The 14,094-nt window shown below is 52.9% G+C and overlaps 1 protein-coding gene across 1 annotated transcript in view; it reads left to right on the top strand.

Annotated features, from left to right (window-relative positions):
• Positions 1-14,094, top strand: part of MYO18B (myosin XVIIIB) — a 77,471-nt gene that overhangs the window by 37,441 nt on the left and 25,936 nt on the right. The window contains exons 28-36 of the mRNA XM_080403530.1: positions 199-323; positions 1,630-1,784; positions 2,918-3,041; positions 3,739-3,939; positions 4,082-4,192; positions 6,125-6,229; positions 9,288-9,434; positions 12,799-12,912; positions 13,278-13,394. Of these exons, the coding sequence (XP_080259656.1) occupies positions 199-323; positions 1,630-1,784; positions 2,918-3,041; positions 3,739-3,939; positions 4,082-4,192; positions 6,125-6,229; positions 9,288-9,434; positions 12,799-12,912; positions 13,278-13,394 (1,199 nt within the window). The remainder of the gene's footprint in view (positions 1-198; positions 324-1,629; positions 1,785-2,917; positions 3,042-3,738; positions 3,940-4,081; positions 4,193-6,124; positions 6,230-9,287; positions 9,435-12,798; positions 12,913-13,277; positions 13,395-14,094) is intronic.

Below are 14,094 nucleotides of genomic sequence, written 5' to 3'. Positions count from 1 at the left end.
GGGGTACATGTGCTGTGTGAGCTGGGGCAGCCCTGGGTGCACAAAGCAGAGCTGCACCCTACGAGCTCAGTGCTGGCGTTCATGCCATACAGGGGCTGTGGTGCCATTGTGCATTTCCCCACCCAACCCCGGCATGGCTGCTCGGGCTGGTCAGGCCTGAGCACCCACCAGTGCCCCCGGTTCTCTCTCTGTTCACAGAGGACGAGTGGCAAGTGCGTTTTGACTGCGCGCAGACGGAAATTGCTTTCCTGCGCAAGCGGCTGGTGCAGCTGGAGGAGCGGCTGGAGTCTGAGCTGGGCACCCGGACGGGGCTAGAGCAAAAGGCAAGCGCTGCCAGCCCGGGATGTGGGACGGGGGACAGGGACTACCCAGGGTCATGCTGTGGAGTGGGGCTGGTTATCCTCTCCCTTCTCCCAGGGCAGGCAAAGCTTTACAGGGCTGAGGCTTAGAAATGCAGCCACTTGCTGCTGATGCTCTCACTGACCGGGGAAACCAGCTGTTTTCTGCTGGTTTGAGAATGAATACCCAAAAGCTGCCTCCAAGCTTAAAAAGTCACTTGTGCACCAGAACGTGGCAAAATTCAACCTTGGTCAAGTGTGAGCACAAATGAGCACAGGGTGGGAAGCTGTGGGGTGGGGAGGTGCTCAGTGGTGGGTCTTGGGGCTGATCTGGCTTTTGGATACTGGACAGGGTTGTGCTTGCACTATCTGTCATGCAAAGAGCTGCTAATGTGAAGAGCTGGAGGCTTCCAGGCTTTGTCATGAGGAGGGGAAAAGCCAGTGTGCTTCCCTGCACAGTGTCTGGGATTCAGGTCACTTCCCATGAGGATACAACAAAGAAATGTAGTGATAGGCCAAGGGGAAATGGCTTTAAACTGAAAGAGGGGAGATTTAGATGAGATATCAGGAAGAAATTCTTTACTGCAAGGGTAGTGAGGCGCTGGGACAGGCTGCCCAGGGCAGCTGTGGGTGCCCCATCCCTGGCTGGGCTCAAGGCCAGGCTGGATGGGGCTGGGAGCAGCCCTGGGGCGTCCCTACCTGTGGCAGGGGGGTTTGGAACTTCATGGTCTTTAAGGCCCCTTCCAACCCAAACCATTCCATGATTTTATGATTCTATGAAATGAATATTATTCATGGTACATTGAAAAATAATAAAAGCAGCCCAATCTTAGGAGCTTGGGTAAAGCAAAACAGCCCATTTGCTTCCAGATAGTTGGGAATTACAGGCTTCATTAATGCAAGATTTTGCTTATTTAAACTCATTTCTTAATGACTCCATTGTCTGGCTGGTGAGAACACTGCGTGTCTCTCTGTCCCAAATACAATATAAATCCTTGGGGGATCCATTTCATTTGGTCCAGGCGTTACTTTTTGCAGAGAAACGGGATCAATCATCAGCCCCTGGGCAGCTTTGCTACTCAGCAGGAGGGATGGGATGCTGCAGGCCCACAGGAGGGTGCCTGGAGTGTGAGGGGTTAGGACACCTAAATTTGTCCTTATTTGGTGAAAGATGTCCGGGTGAAGCATCCCCTGGTGCTGGAGGGGGGCTGAGCCCCACACGAGAGGGGCAGCTGTGGGGTGCATATGCCATAGGGTCCCTCCGCCACCTCACCACTGCCTCTGCCCGCAGCTCAGCGAGGTGCAGGCAGCATGTGAAGCAGCCAAGAAGGTGTCCCAGCAGCTGCGGCGGCGGTGCAGGAGGCTGGCCTGCGAGCTGGAGGATGCGCGGGTGCTCTCCGAGAGTCAGCAGAGCCGCAGCCATGAGCTGGAGAAGAGGCAGAAGAAGTAAGGCTGGCGGGAACGTGTGGGAGGGCTGGGGCTGCTGGAGCAGGAGGGCGGGGAACAGGGATGATTGGGGTGCCTTCAGCTGAGGAGTTCCTGGAAGGGTTGCTATTTTTGCCTACTTTGACTGCTGGAGGTTGCATCAAGCTGGGAGGTTATTTTTACATCCCGTTGCTGTGTGATGGAACACGCTTCCATAAGAGAAATCAATCCCAACGCAACGTTCAGTGCCGTCGCAGGGTGGGCTGCCTGGGGCTTGGAGAGCATGCTGGCTCCTGTGTCACTGGGTGCGGGGCACCCTTGTGCTGGGCCATTCCTGGCTTCCCTGTGCCCTTTGTGTAGAAGTGTCCATGCTGGGAGCGCTGCTGGCAAACCGGGCATCTGGTGTGGAGGAGAGGAGCCCAAGGAATGACCCCCAGCGTCTTATTGTTGCTGTTTGGTACCCATGAAGGAAATCGGTTTTCTGCCCAAAAATTGGATGCCAGGTGCCAGGACTAAGGAGGCACAGAAAACATGAGAAATCACCTATCACTTTCTTTATAACTTCTTTTAATTTACACTTCATTGCCGGTGCCCCTTGCTTGCCTGAGCTGAGACATTGACTGTGGGCTGGGGCTTGGTCTGACCCAGAGATATGAAGGTGCTGAGAAGTTCCCAGGACTATTGCTTTGAAGCAACAACGCTTCCTAAGCTGAAACCAAACCCTCAGTGCAGCAGAGTCCCAGCCAGCCATGGGGACGGAGCTGCCCATGGGGGGGAAGGGGGGGCAGAGGGCTGCTGCCCACACACAGGCACGTTTCGGGCTGTTTTGGCTCTGTAGCAGCTGGTTACAGTGGGGTTTTGCCCTCTGCTCTCGGTGACCACCTGTGTGCACATCGCTGCTGCTCCACACCATCCACTTCCTGTGGCTGGCACCTGTGTGGAGTAATTAGGGATTCACAAAATAATGACAACACTTTGCAGACACTTTTTTGTCTTCTCAAAAGCACTTGGAAAGTCCAGTGCCAGGAGAAGTGGCTTGCTGCCGGCCAAGGCTGCCTCCCTGCCTGCCTTGGCACAGCTCCCCCAGCCAGGAGGCAGCTGTGCCACCACCACAGACTCATTCCGGAGAGGTAACGTGTGTTTTCCCCCTCCAGATTTGACCTGCAGTTAGCTCAGGCCCTGGGGGAGTCTGCCTTTGAGAAAAGCCTCCGTGAAAAAGTGTCACAGGAGAACACCAGCATCCGATGGGAGATGGGCAAACTTCAGCAGAGCTTAGAGGTAAGAGGAAATTATCTCACTTTGTTGCATTATACCCAGTTTTGGGAGCAGCTCTCAGAGCAAAACCAATATCTTTGCAATTATAGCAGAGGCAATCGGGCAACTTGATTCCAATTTCTTTTAGTGCAGCTCTAGGATATGCTTGATGTATTTAAATAATATTATCCTCTGCCAGAAGAAAGACTATCACTTTTTACAAGTGATACTCATCCTGTGGTTTAGCTAATTAGGCCCACCCTCATTTTTACTGCATTTATGCTCTTCCTCATGCCTCTACCCTCAAGAAACTGCAGGTCTGTGCTGCCGTGGGATGGTGCTGCACCAGCCACCTGCCAGCTCCTCCCCAGCAAGCAGGGGCATGGTGTGCTGGGGCTGGGGGGAAGCCACAAGGTTGCTGCCACCCACCCCAAGCAGTGGGGCCTCCTGGGACCCAGCAGGGGGGACAGTCCATGGGAGGAGGAGGGCAAGGTCAGGAGCAAGTGAGCAAACCCGAGAAGGAAAGGATTCCTCGGGGCTCACAGTGGTGATGGGGCTGCTGGTTCAGGGAGGGGGCTGCCTGCTGCCTGCTGCTGCTCCAGGGTGTTTCTGATGATGCAGCTGGAAACGGTCTGGGTTTTAAGAGCAGGGTGTCATGCCAAGCCCCTCTCCTGAGTTTGGGGCTTGGCTGCTGACCTCCTGCTCTGCCCCTACCGAGCAGCAGAAGGAGGCGGAGGTGGCCAGCCTGGTGCAGCGTGTGACTGTGTTGGCCGGCCGGGTGCAAGAGCTCAGCACCCCCAGCGCCCTGGATGCCCGTGCCGTGCCTGCGCTCAGGAAGCAGCTCTGGGACCTGGAGGCTAGCGCTGCAGAGCAGCGGAAAGAGCTGGAGCGGCAAACAGCTGCCGTCGATCACCTGGAGCAGGTAGCGTGGCACCCACCCAGCCTGGGGCTGTGTGTGCCGGGGATGTTTATCCCCACACGGGCATGCCAAACCCACATCAACACCGTCTTCATCCCCCCGGGGTTGTGTGCAGCCGCTATGTAAGCATCTTTGGGTCTTTCAGCTCCACCAGAGGCTGGAGCTGGAGATAGAGCGGATGAAGCAGATCCATCAGAAGGAGCTGGAGGACAAGGACGAGGAGCTGGAGGATGTGCGGCAGTCCTGCCAGAGGAGGGTAGGTTGGGACTGCTGGGAGGATGATGCTGGAGGCTTCCCCCAGCCACAGTGTAGAGGAGCCATTCCCAGGGGTCCTCCCTCCCCAGGGAGTGGTGGGATGGGTGGGCACTGGCTTTCTCACCACCAGCCCAGCATGAGCTCTGGTTGTAGCCCTAGGGTGAAAAATCAGGGTCTGGGTCAGGCATGAGTCCCTGCCACGCTGGAGGGGCTGTCAGGGATGGTGCACAAGAGCCATGTGCAATGCAGCATACAGGCATGCTGCTCCTGGTAACGCCAGCATTATGCCAAGGACATCAAGTCCAGCCATCCCAGGCTTCGTGTTTGGTGATACTGAATGGAAAATAACATTTCAACAAGGCCCTGAGTTTGGTGGCATGCAAACATGAATTCCAATTTCTTCAAAATCTCCGGGGTGTTTGATACAGGGATGCAGGGCTGTGTGGTAGCAGCCAATTCCCATTAGGTCTGGGGCATACCTGGCTGTTGATAGTGAATTAACATTGCTGAGGCTTAATGAAGCAGTCAGTGAGGCTTTGCATATGCTATTTCAGGAAGGCAGGACAAGTGGGAAAGCAAATGAGGCAATCTCTGCTCCTTGTGCTCCTGTCAGCACATAGTCGTACCCTGAGTGGTAAAGCTGTGCATGCCGAGGGCTGCCACCATGCGAACACCACCATTTCCCACCACACTGCCTTCCCACGGTGCTGCCCTTCTGCTGGATGGGGCAGCAACAGCTCAGGACTGCTCTCTTCCCCTCTCTGCTGGCCCATTTTTGCTGAAGCTCTGGGCTGGTTGCAAGGACGCGTTGCTCAGGGCTTCTTCCTGGGATCTTCCCTGCCCTTCTGCACCTCTCTGTCTAACTGCCCTCTGCAGAGAGCAAGGCAGTGCAAGCATCACTAAAGGAGATGCCGTGCCTTGCAGGTGCTCTCAGTCAACATGCTGTCAGTCATCCTTTCTCTCCTTCACCCCGCATGGCCTGAGCATTCTTTTCCAAATGAGTAAATGGCCAAGATGCTTTGGAGAGCAATCGATATGTAGCAGCCTGCTCACATTCCCTTTTTAAACTCTTAGCAGCAGCTGGGGGTGCAGGAGGCAGCTGGGGCAGAGAGGTCTCCAGGGTGCTGTGCCAGGGTTGCAGCCTGGCATGCCTGCTCTTGTGGCCACAGCAGTGCGGCTGCTTGCAAGGGGAGGAGCAGGCTGTGGAGTAGGCTGCTTGTTTCATTAACACATTTCCACCATCACCACCACAGCTGGACTTGCTGGGTGTCTCACAGCTACATGGCAGAGCTCTGTGGTGCTGCCCCGGGGCTGGGTCCCTCCTGCAAACACTTGTCATTGCTGCAGTGTTGCAGGACAATGGTGCTTGAGCAGAGGCAGAGGGATGCAGGCTCCTGCACTCAGTGCTGGCTCTCAGGCTCCTTTTGCTCCCAGCAGCAGTACAAATCCTGCCTTTATGACATGCTCTACCAGCGAGGCCACTGTCACCTCACTGATGGGGAGGTGGACCAAATAGTGTGCTGCTTGCCTGGTTCGTGGTCACAGAATGCCTTGAGGAAACCTGAAGGGATTAGAGGTGACTCCTCTTCTAGCTCAGCTGAAGGCCCTGTGTTACTGCTCCAGAGCTGCAGGGACAGGTTCTGGGGACATCTGAGTATGCCTCACAGGCAGGGTGGCTCAAATAGCCCATTGCGTCCCCAAAAGTCATTTAGGTTCCTGGACTGCTTCCCCTTGCTCCTCCTGGCCAGGAGCAGCTGCTTTGCCTGGGGCGTAGGAGGTGCTCCAGGCTGCGGTGATGGGGGGCTTCGGTGCACACCCTCTCCCAGGGACTGCCCGGGTCTCGCTGCAGTGGTGGCTGTGCCCTGCCGGGGCACAGGGCTTTGGCAGGGGTGGCTGGGCTCTGAGCCTGGCTGGGGTTGTCTTTCGTGCATAGCTCCGGCAGCTGGAGATGCAGCTGGAACAGGAGTACGAGGAGAAGCAGATGGTGCTGCATGAGAAGCAGGACCTGGAAGGGCTCATCGCCACCCTGTGTGAGCAGGTAAGAGGATGACGCCTGCCCCGGGGCCACCTCCGCTCTCCTTGCTGCTACCTCCTGGCCAGCCAAACTGCTTCGCTGGCCATGCCCCGGCTCAAAACGCTGCCGGAAAAAAAGGGAGTGTGAATGTGTGTGTGTGTGGGCAGGACGACAGCGTGGTTGCTCATGCACATGCAGCTGGCTTTGATGTCCTCTGTCCCTCATCTTTTCCAGACACACCCCACCACCCCCCACCCCGTCAGAGCAGCAGTGTGCTGCAGCAGGCACTGGGTGCCAGGAATGCTTTGGGGCTGCAGGCACCATATAGGAGACAGCTGGTCCCACTAAGGACCCACGGAAGGGAACTGTTCGCTTTTGTACAGGAGAATTATCTAAGCAGGGGGAGTCATCTGCTTTTTGCTGGTATTTTCATGAGAGTCAAACTAACCAGGACTGATGCTGGAGCAGCTCCAACTGCCCAGAAAAGCAGTTTATCAGATTCTGCTCTTTGCAGAGGAATGCTATCACAGACACATTTGTTGAACAAATCCTTTTTCACTCTATAATGTGTCTGTGGCAGTGATTGAAGTGCATGTAATGGGAAAAGCACACACAGCTGCTCTCTGTTAAATTAGAAGGCGAGGGGCTGAATGCAGCCTCATTGAACAGCATTTATCGGCTTGGGAATCACTTAGCATTGCAGAGGAGTCAGGCCCAGAGGCCGTCTCATGCACCAGCTCCTGCTGAAGGAGCTCTGGTGACCAAGCGAGGTCCCACCTGACCCTTCCCTGGGGCCATGGGGCTGCCAGGGCCAAGGATGGCATCAGCCCAGCACTTCAGAGTTGCCATCTTGTTGCTGCTGCACCCCAGGGCTCGCCAGAGCTCAGCCAGGCTGGGTTTGTGCTGATGCCTCCCAAGTGCCTTTGCATGGCCCCCATTGCATTGCAACCCCCACTGCACGCACAGGAGAGGAGGAGCTGATGACCTGGAGTTACAGTAATTAAGCAGCGCATCCTCTGGCCATTGGCGCAAGCCAGCTGGATTTCACCATTTCACCAGCCCTAGCAATTGCACGTGTTCATTAAACGGGATGAATGTGGGAGCTTTGCAGCACTGAAATGGTGGGCATATTTCAAGTAGACACAAAATGGTCTGACGAGGCTTATCCATAACATCTCCCTGGCTCTTGGCTTACAAAATATTTTGGGAACTGTCAGAATAAATCTGGCTGTATAAAAACAGCATATTATTATAACTCTCTCTCAGTCCAACATGTCCCTCTTGTTTGGTGGAGGAGAACTGAGATGGATGAGAAGGAAGCAGGAGTGCACAGAGCAAAGCCGGTGGGGCTCTTGAGGAAAGGCACCTTCTGCTTCCTGGGACTGTCCCCAGACGCTGCCCGTGCAGCCCCTGGCCCCCACCAAGGGCAGTCGTGCCTGTGAGGGGCAGGTGAGATGGAACAGCGCATCCAGGCATTGCTGTAGTGTATGTGAGGCACAACCAGAGCCTTGAAAGCAGCTTTCAAATGAAATCCCAGCTTTGTAACTGAAAAAGCACTGGGCTGCAATGGTGGGAGGCAGGTGTGGCTGCTGCCATATACCTGCTGCTTCCAGCTATGACACAAAACGCATCCTCTGTGGCGGCGGACAGACCCTGAGCTAGGGAAAATGATGCTGAACGGCATCCAAGATACAGTCTGTAGGGATGGCAGGGATAACAGCAAATCCACTCCGCTGCAGTGTTGTTCTAAATGCCATCTGATTTACAGTGGACAGTGTGCTTCAGAGCAGTTTATTAAAAAGAAAAAAAAAAAAAAAAAAGCCAAGCCAGAAAACTAACTAAGGAAATGGAGATGCCAACGATTTCTGGTTCAGCAAATGCCAGCCAGCTCTAAACCAGGTTACAAGGTCAAACCTGCACAATTAATTTTAGCCAGTGAGCAGAAAATAGGAGAATGGATTTGAAACAAGAAGAGCCATGGAAAATAGACTAAATAGAAAATGCTCTTAAACTTCAATTAGTCTGAAATCAAGTACTGTAGCCATGTCCCTGTTTATTTGGTGGTTTTCTAATTCTTTTATCCTTGTAACCATGGTTGCTGTCAGCTTGAGGAGGGAGTGTAGATGGGTTTTTTTTAAGGTGCTTCCTTACTAGCCTTGTTTAATAGGCTTCAGAGTGATGTGGTGACACCACACTGCCCAGGGACAAGCCTCCAAAACTCACCCAGCAGTTACTTTCTGCCAGCGCTGCTGGGGATTCACGCATGAGAGACTGCTGCCTCCTGCACCGAAGGCAGCAGCATCGGTTACATCCCTCCACAGCTGACAGGGACTCCAGATGCTTTGCATTAGAGATGTGTAAATAACTCCTAATGAAGCTCTCCTCATCAGTGTTTCGCATGGTTTTCCCTTTCCTCTTTGGGCTGACTTTCCCCTGCCTTTGTCATTCTTTTCCCCAAAGGTTTGTTTAGGTTTTTTTCTGGCTTTTTTTCTTTCAAGGAATGGCTTTTGCATTTTCTGTGCCAGCTTTCAGCACAGACGCTGCACGCGCATCTTCTGGGTCTGCCGCTCTCTGGCCCTACCCGTCGGCCAGGGGGGTCTCCCAGAGGGGTGACAGTGCCCAGTGGCTGCAAGGACGAGTTGCTCTGGTTGTGGGGACCCACAGTGCCTGCCTGTGTCCCCAGCTGTGTGGCTGGGCTGTCCCTCCAGGCACAAGGGTGGTTGCTTGGCAGGCACGAGGCTGATGGAGATGAGGGGGGGAGGCAAATGTTTTCAGAGGAACAGCTTTCTGGTGGGGAAAAATGTGGTGTTTCAGTGGAATCTGCTAGTTTTAACCTTCACAAAATTTATTTTCTTCCTTTCATTTAACTATTTAATTATTTTCATTTGATAGAAGGACAACAGTAATATTTATACATAGATATTTACTATCTTCTTGCATCGTGACTTCAGCACTACCAAAATTTTTCCCTATTCCCAAATCGTGTGGGGAATGACCTGGGGTGGGAGGGAATGGTCCAACAGAGGTTTTGTGGGGTGAAGCAGGGCAGCAGGGTTCAGGACACCCCTTCTCCCCTCCCCAGATCGGCCATCGTGATTTTGACGTGGAGAAGCGGCTGCGGCGGGATCTGCGGCGGACACGTGCCCTGCTCGCTGACGTGCAGCTGCTGCTGGCAGCCCCTGGGGAACCCAGTGCCAGCGCCCAGGAGCTGGAGCGGCTGCACAAGCAAGTAGGTACCTTCAGGCAAGCGGGTGTCTCCCTGCCCCTTGGAACATCACCCTTTGTCTCGGCGGAGGGGAAGTTGCAAGAAATATTTACAGATGTCCTGCTTTTAACTGTGTGCGGGATGAGCAGTGGCCCCGTGCTGTCTGAGCATCCCTCTGCCAAGGCCAGGGCGAGACATGCCTCTTGCTCTGATGAGGGTCTCTTTGTAAGAAGCAGTTCTCTGTAATTAAGCCAACAGTGGTTAAGTATTTTTTTTGGCTTTTTTTCCCCCCCAGCCCTGTTAATTACCTTCTGTTCAGTGCATTTTCTATCTGTCTGATAAGGAGCTCTAGCAGCTCCAGGTTCGGGAGGCGTTGCCATAGGGATGCTGTAAGGCAGGAGCAGGGATGGCAGCAGATTTGCTGTAGTTTAACCTCAGACACCCTGGGTTCACAGCTGGCACTGAGCTACCTGGTGAGTGCCCACCAGGCTGGGGGTGGCTTCAGTCCCAGGGTGAGTTCAGGGTCCCGTGGGTGCCCTGCCGCAGGATAGGGGTGGCATGGGGCTGTCCATCCCCAGGATGGCTGTGCACATGGATCCCACAATGCCAAGGACCAGGACTGACCTAACGATGCCAGTCCTCTGAAACTGCTCGGTAATTAATCTGTACTGTACATTTCCCCTGGAAACAAACTAATTGGGAGGCATGAGTGATTCCAGCAACATACATATATAATTGAGATAATAGTTCTGCATAAATAACATCTGTGAGCAGCAGCTGTTCCCACCTGTGCTGAGGGAGAAGGGGAAGGTGAGGCTGGCCTGACACGGCCAGCTGAGTGTCTGTGCCCATGCCTGTACCCACGTCCATGCCTGTGCCACTGACCTGGCCAGCCAGGGCAGTAGATGGCCATGGCTGGGGCAGGCAGTGGGAATGGCCATTTTTAGCACTTGTGCATTCCTTCTTAAATATTATTGAGCTAATGCTGTAATGTTACACTTAACTAATCCCTCAATTATTTCCCGCATCCTGCTATGGGGCTGGAGGTGATGCACAGCCCCTGCCTTGCTCTTTCCCAGCCCCCAGTGCTCTTAATAGGGCAGAGCCCCATGCTCAGTGCTGGAGCTTGCTGCAGTGGGCTGATGCTGAGGGACCCCTTCCGCATGCTGATCCAAAGGACCAAGCAGCGATGCTGGGATGGTCGCTTTGCCTGGCGAGCGTGGCTGTCCCTGTGGTGTCCAGCCCCACATTGTGAGGGGAATAATGCTTTGTTCCCTGAGCAGCCTGGTCCCCACAGCGAGGCAGGCTCGTGCAGGAGGTTGCTTGCTCTTGCCTGTGGCCGCAGTGCCATGTGGTCCGGCCCCCTCACAGCTATCTCAGTGGGTAGCCTCTGCCTGGCTGCCTCATCTTTGGAGGCAAACAGAAAGCCTTAATATTGGGGATATTGAGGTTTTGCTATGCCACCAGCACTGAGACTCATCATGCGTTAAAAATGCCTCATGATTATTCCATGCCTTAAATTTAAACAATTTCTAATGGCATTCATGACGCCTTTCTCAAAAGCCAATACATCCTACCACCAGCCCACAAACCTCCACAAGAATAAAAACTTTGCTAAAATGTTACATTTCCGTTAATCAAAATCCATATGGCTAGAAGTATAGCATTGTTTCTTAATAAGGCTGAAGCATCCATTTTATGCAGGTATTTAACAGATGGTGTAGCGCAGCAAACTAATATTTTTCAGAAGCTCATACATTATGCATTTTTGCAGGGAATTTCGATTTATTCTTCCCAAATGGGAAAATTCCATTACATGAAGTGAAATGGAAGCTGGTATTTAACAAGAGGTCCTGGAGATGCATTTCTCTCTGATTAAACTCTCTGGAGTTTTAGTGTAATTGTGGCAAGGGAAAGACCAGTCCCAGGCGCTGGTTGTGGACAGCGTTGCTTCTGGAGGAGCCCAAAGCTGGGCAGGTGGAAAAGCTCTGGGCCGTAAAACCAGCGGGCAGTCCCACTGGCATCTTTAACACCTCCCAGCAGCTATTCCTTGGGTCGTTCCAGCAATGGCTGTCTGAGCTTTATGCAAAAGCCAAAGGCTATTTTTCAGCTGGAGGAAGGAAAGGGAACACTGCACGTGTCGCTGTGAGAGTGGCTCTGCAGATGTATGAATAGACTGACTAGACAATCCATCAACACAGGCTGAGTTTGGGCACAGGCACATCATTTTAAATAATGTTTTTTTCAGGATCTGAACTGCTACATGTCTCTGTGCCAGAGCTTTGTATTTCCCTGAGCAGCTTCTGGCTGGCACTGTAGCTGGAGACCCAGAGATGTTCAGAGTTATTTTTTCCCAGTTGTTCCTTGGAATCGTTGACTTCAAGGGAAAAACAACTTCCATTTCCTCTGCAGATTAGGCCTGAGGAAGCAAATTACTTGCTCAGCTTTTCCAAGTAGGTCTCAATCACTCCAAACAGTTGTGAAAAATGAGCTGAGGATTGTTCCAGTTATAGTACCTTATAATCCCCCCCTTTTTGAGGGAGAGAGTTAAAAAAAGACAAGTAAACCCTGAGAAAATAGTCTAAAATGCTCAGATTCTTGTCATGGTGTGCAGCAGCTCCCACTGCCCCCAGGAGCTCTGCATCCTCTGCAGGGAAACCAGGACTGGGCATGGGAAATAAGCAGCAAGTGGAGGGGGTTAGTTTTGTTTTTCTTGAAGAAGAGAAACCCAAGTGAGAAGGAGAAGGAACTGGATGTTCAGGTACAGCCTATATGAACTCCTCCCTCCAGGCAGTGTCAGTTTTTGGGATGCTGCTGCATCTTCCAGATGTTTGCAGCCCATTTAAGATCTTTGTAGTCTTAATGGTTGAGCTATAAAAACTGAGAGCAAATTAACATTTATAAATGTGATATTTTATGTGTATTTGCAAATGCAATTTATGCCACATGAAAAGCCCATTTGCAAACTCCGAATCATGAATTGCTCTAATCAGGAATTACATGTAATTCACATAATTTTGCAAATTAATGATCCCAGCTCTACCTCACTCAGCAGTGCCAAGGCAGAGGGAGGATGTGTGGTTCGGGGCGCTTACTTCAGCACTCAGCAGGACAGTCAGGGGCGGTAGGATCCACAGTTAGGTGTGCCAGGAGCTGCTAAAGAAGCCCTGCCTCACCGGCTGGGAAAGGAAAAGTGTTCGCTCTAAACCAGGAGCAGACGGGCTGAAAAGCAGCACAGATTTTAAAAGGTCGAGTTTCCATGTGCGTTAGCAGGGGAAAATGCTCTGGGAGTGAAGTGTAAATAGACGTGGCTGTGCGGCAAGGGGAACAGCATAATCCGCACATAGTTTGTGCTCCTTTAATTATCATCTCCCCCAATTTTTCCCAGTTGGAAGAGAGTGAAGCAAAGTGCGCAGAGGCCCAGAAGTCCCAGCAGACAGCCGCCCTGGAACTGGAGAACTTGCACGCAGAGCTGGAGACCCTCAGCAAAAGCAAGACCCTGGTGCGTTTGTGGAGATGCAGCCAGGGCAGGGGAGGCCGAAGGGCAGCAGTGCAGTCCTACCTCCCTGTGTTTGACAGCAATAATCAGCTTTTTTAGTAAATCATCAAGTATATTTACTAGACCACCCAATCTCTTTGGGAACAGCCCCCGGGGTGGTTTTATGGATAGCTAAAACGATCACAAATGTGCCGCATCCCGTAGTCCCCCTCTGCGATATGCAGCAGCTCCCTTTGCCTCTCCTGGTGCCAGCAACGGGGCTGGAGGCTGGCAGCAGCATGGCCCAGAGGGTGCCACGGTCCAGGCAGTGTGTGTGGTGGGTCCTGCATGGGATGCATGAGCCACCAACCCTGTGGGTCCTCCCACAGGTGGACGAGCAGCTGTACCAGCTGCAGCATGAGAGATCTGACCTCCTAAAACGCATCGATGAGGACCAGGAAGACCTGAACGAGCTCATGGCAAAGCACAAGGCTTTGATAGCCCAGGTAGGAGCCAGGGCTGTGGAGGTTGGGCAGCATCCCCCTCCCTGGGAGGGTGCTTGGAAAACCCTGTAGCCTGGCTGAAAGCAAGTGGCAGCCCCCGTCGGTATACCCAGGGTGGGGACCCCAGGAAGCAGATGCTGTGAGGAGAGGAAGGGATGGCTCACTGCTCCGGCTCCTGTCACCTGTAGTTTTGAATCTTCTTTCAAGAGGTGTCTTGGCTTTAGTTTCAATAGTTGGGAAATCCTGTAGCTTTCCATCTGGATCCTTTTATAGCCTGTCTTTCACTGTTTTCTCATGCAGAGCTTAAAAACTGCTGACAGACAGCTCTGGGGCTTTCTGTGCAATATCCAGACTAAGGCAGGCTCTCCCAAAGGATTGTACCTGGAGCTGTGGGACTTCAGGGCTCCTGGTGAAGCAGGAGTAGGCTGGTGAGACTGACAATTCACAGTCTGGTGTCCCTTGCAGTGGTGTTATGGAGCCAGGAGTCTATATCTGAAAGGACCCCAAGAACAGAAATTACCTTGACTACATGGTTTCTGTCCTGATCTGCAAATACTTGTTTCAAAAATGAAGAAAGCTGCATTGAGCCAGGAGAATTTAGCTCCTTCAGTCCAGTGCAGGAGCTGCTTGCTGTTTGGGTGGTAGGAGGTGCAGGCACGAGCCAGCCTTCAACACCACACTCCTCATGATGTGTGCCCTCTGC

The sequence above is a fragment of the Falco punctatus genome (assembly GCF_963210335.1).
Source record: "Falco punctatus genome assembly, chromosome: 1".
Taxonomy (NCBI): Eukaryota; Metazoa; Chordata; class Aves; order Falconiformes; family Falconidae; genus Falco; species Falco punctatus.
Note: the sequence above shows the minus strand (reverse complement) of the source record. Positions and strands in the feature narration are given on the sequence as shown.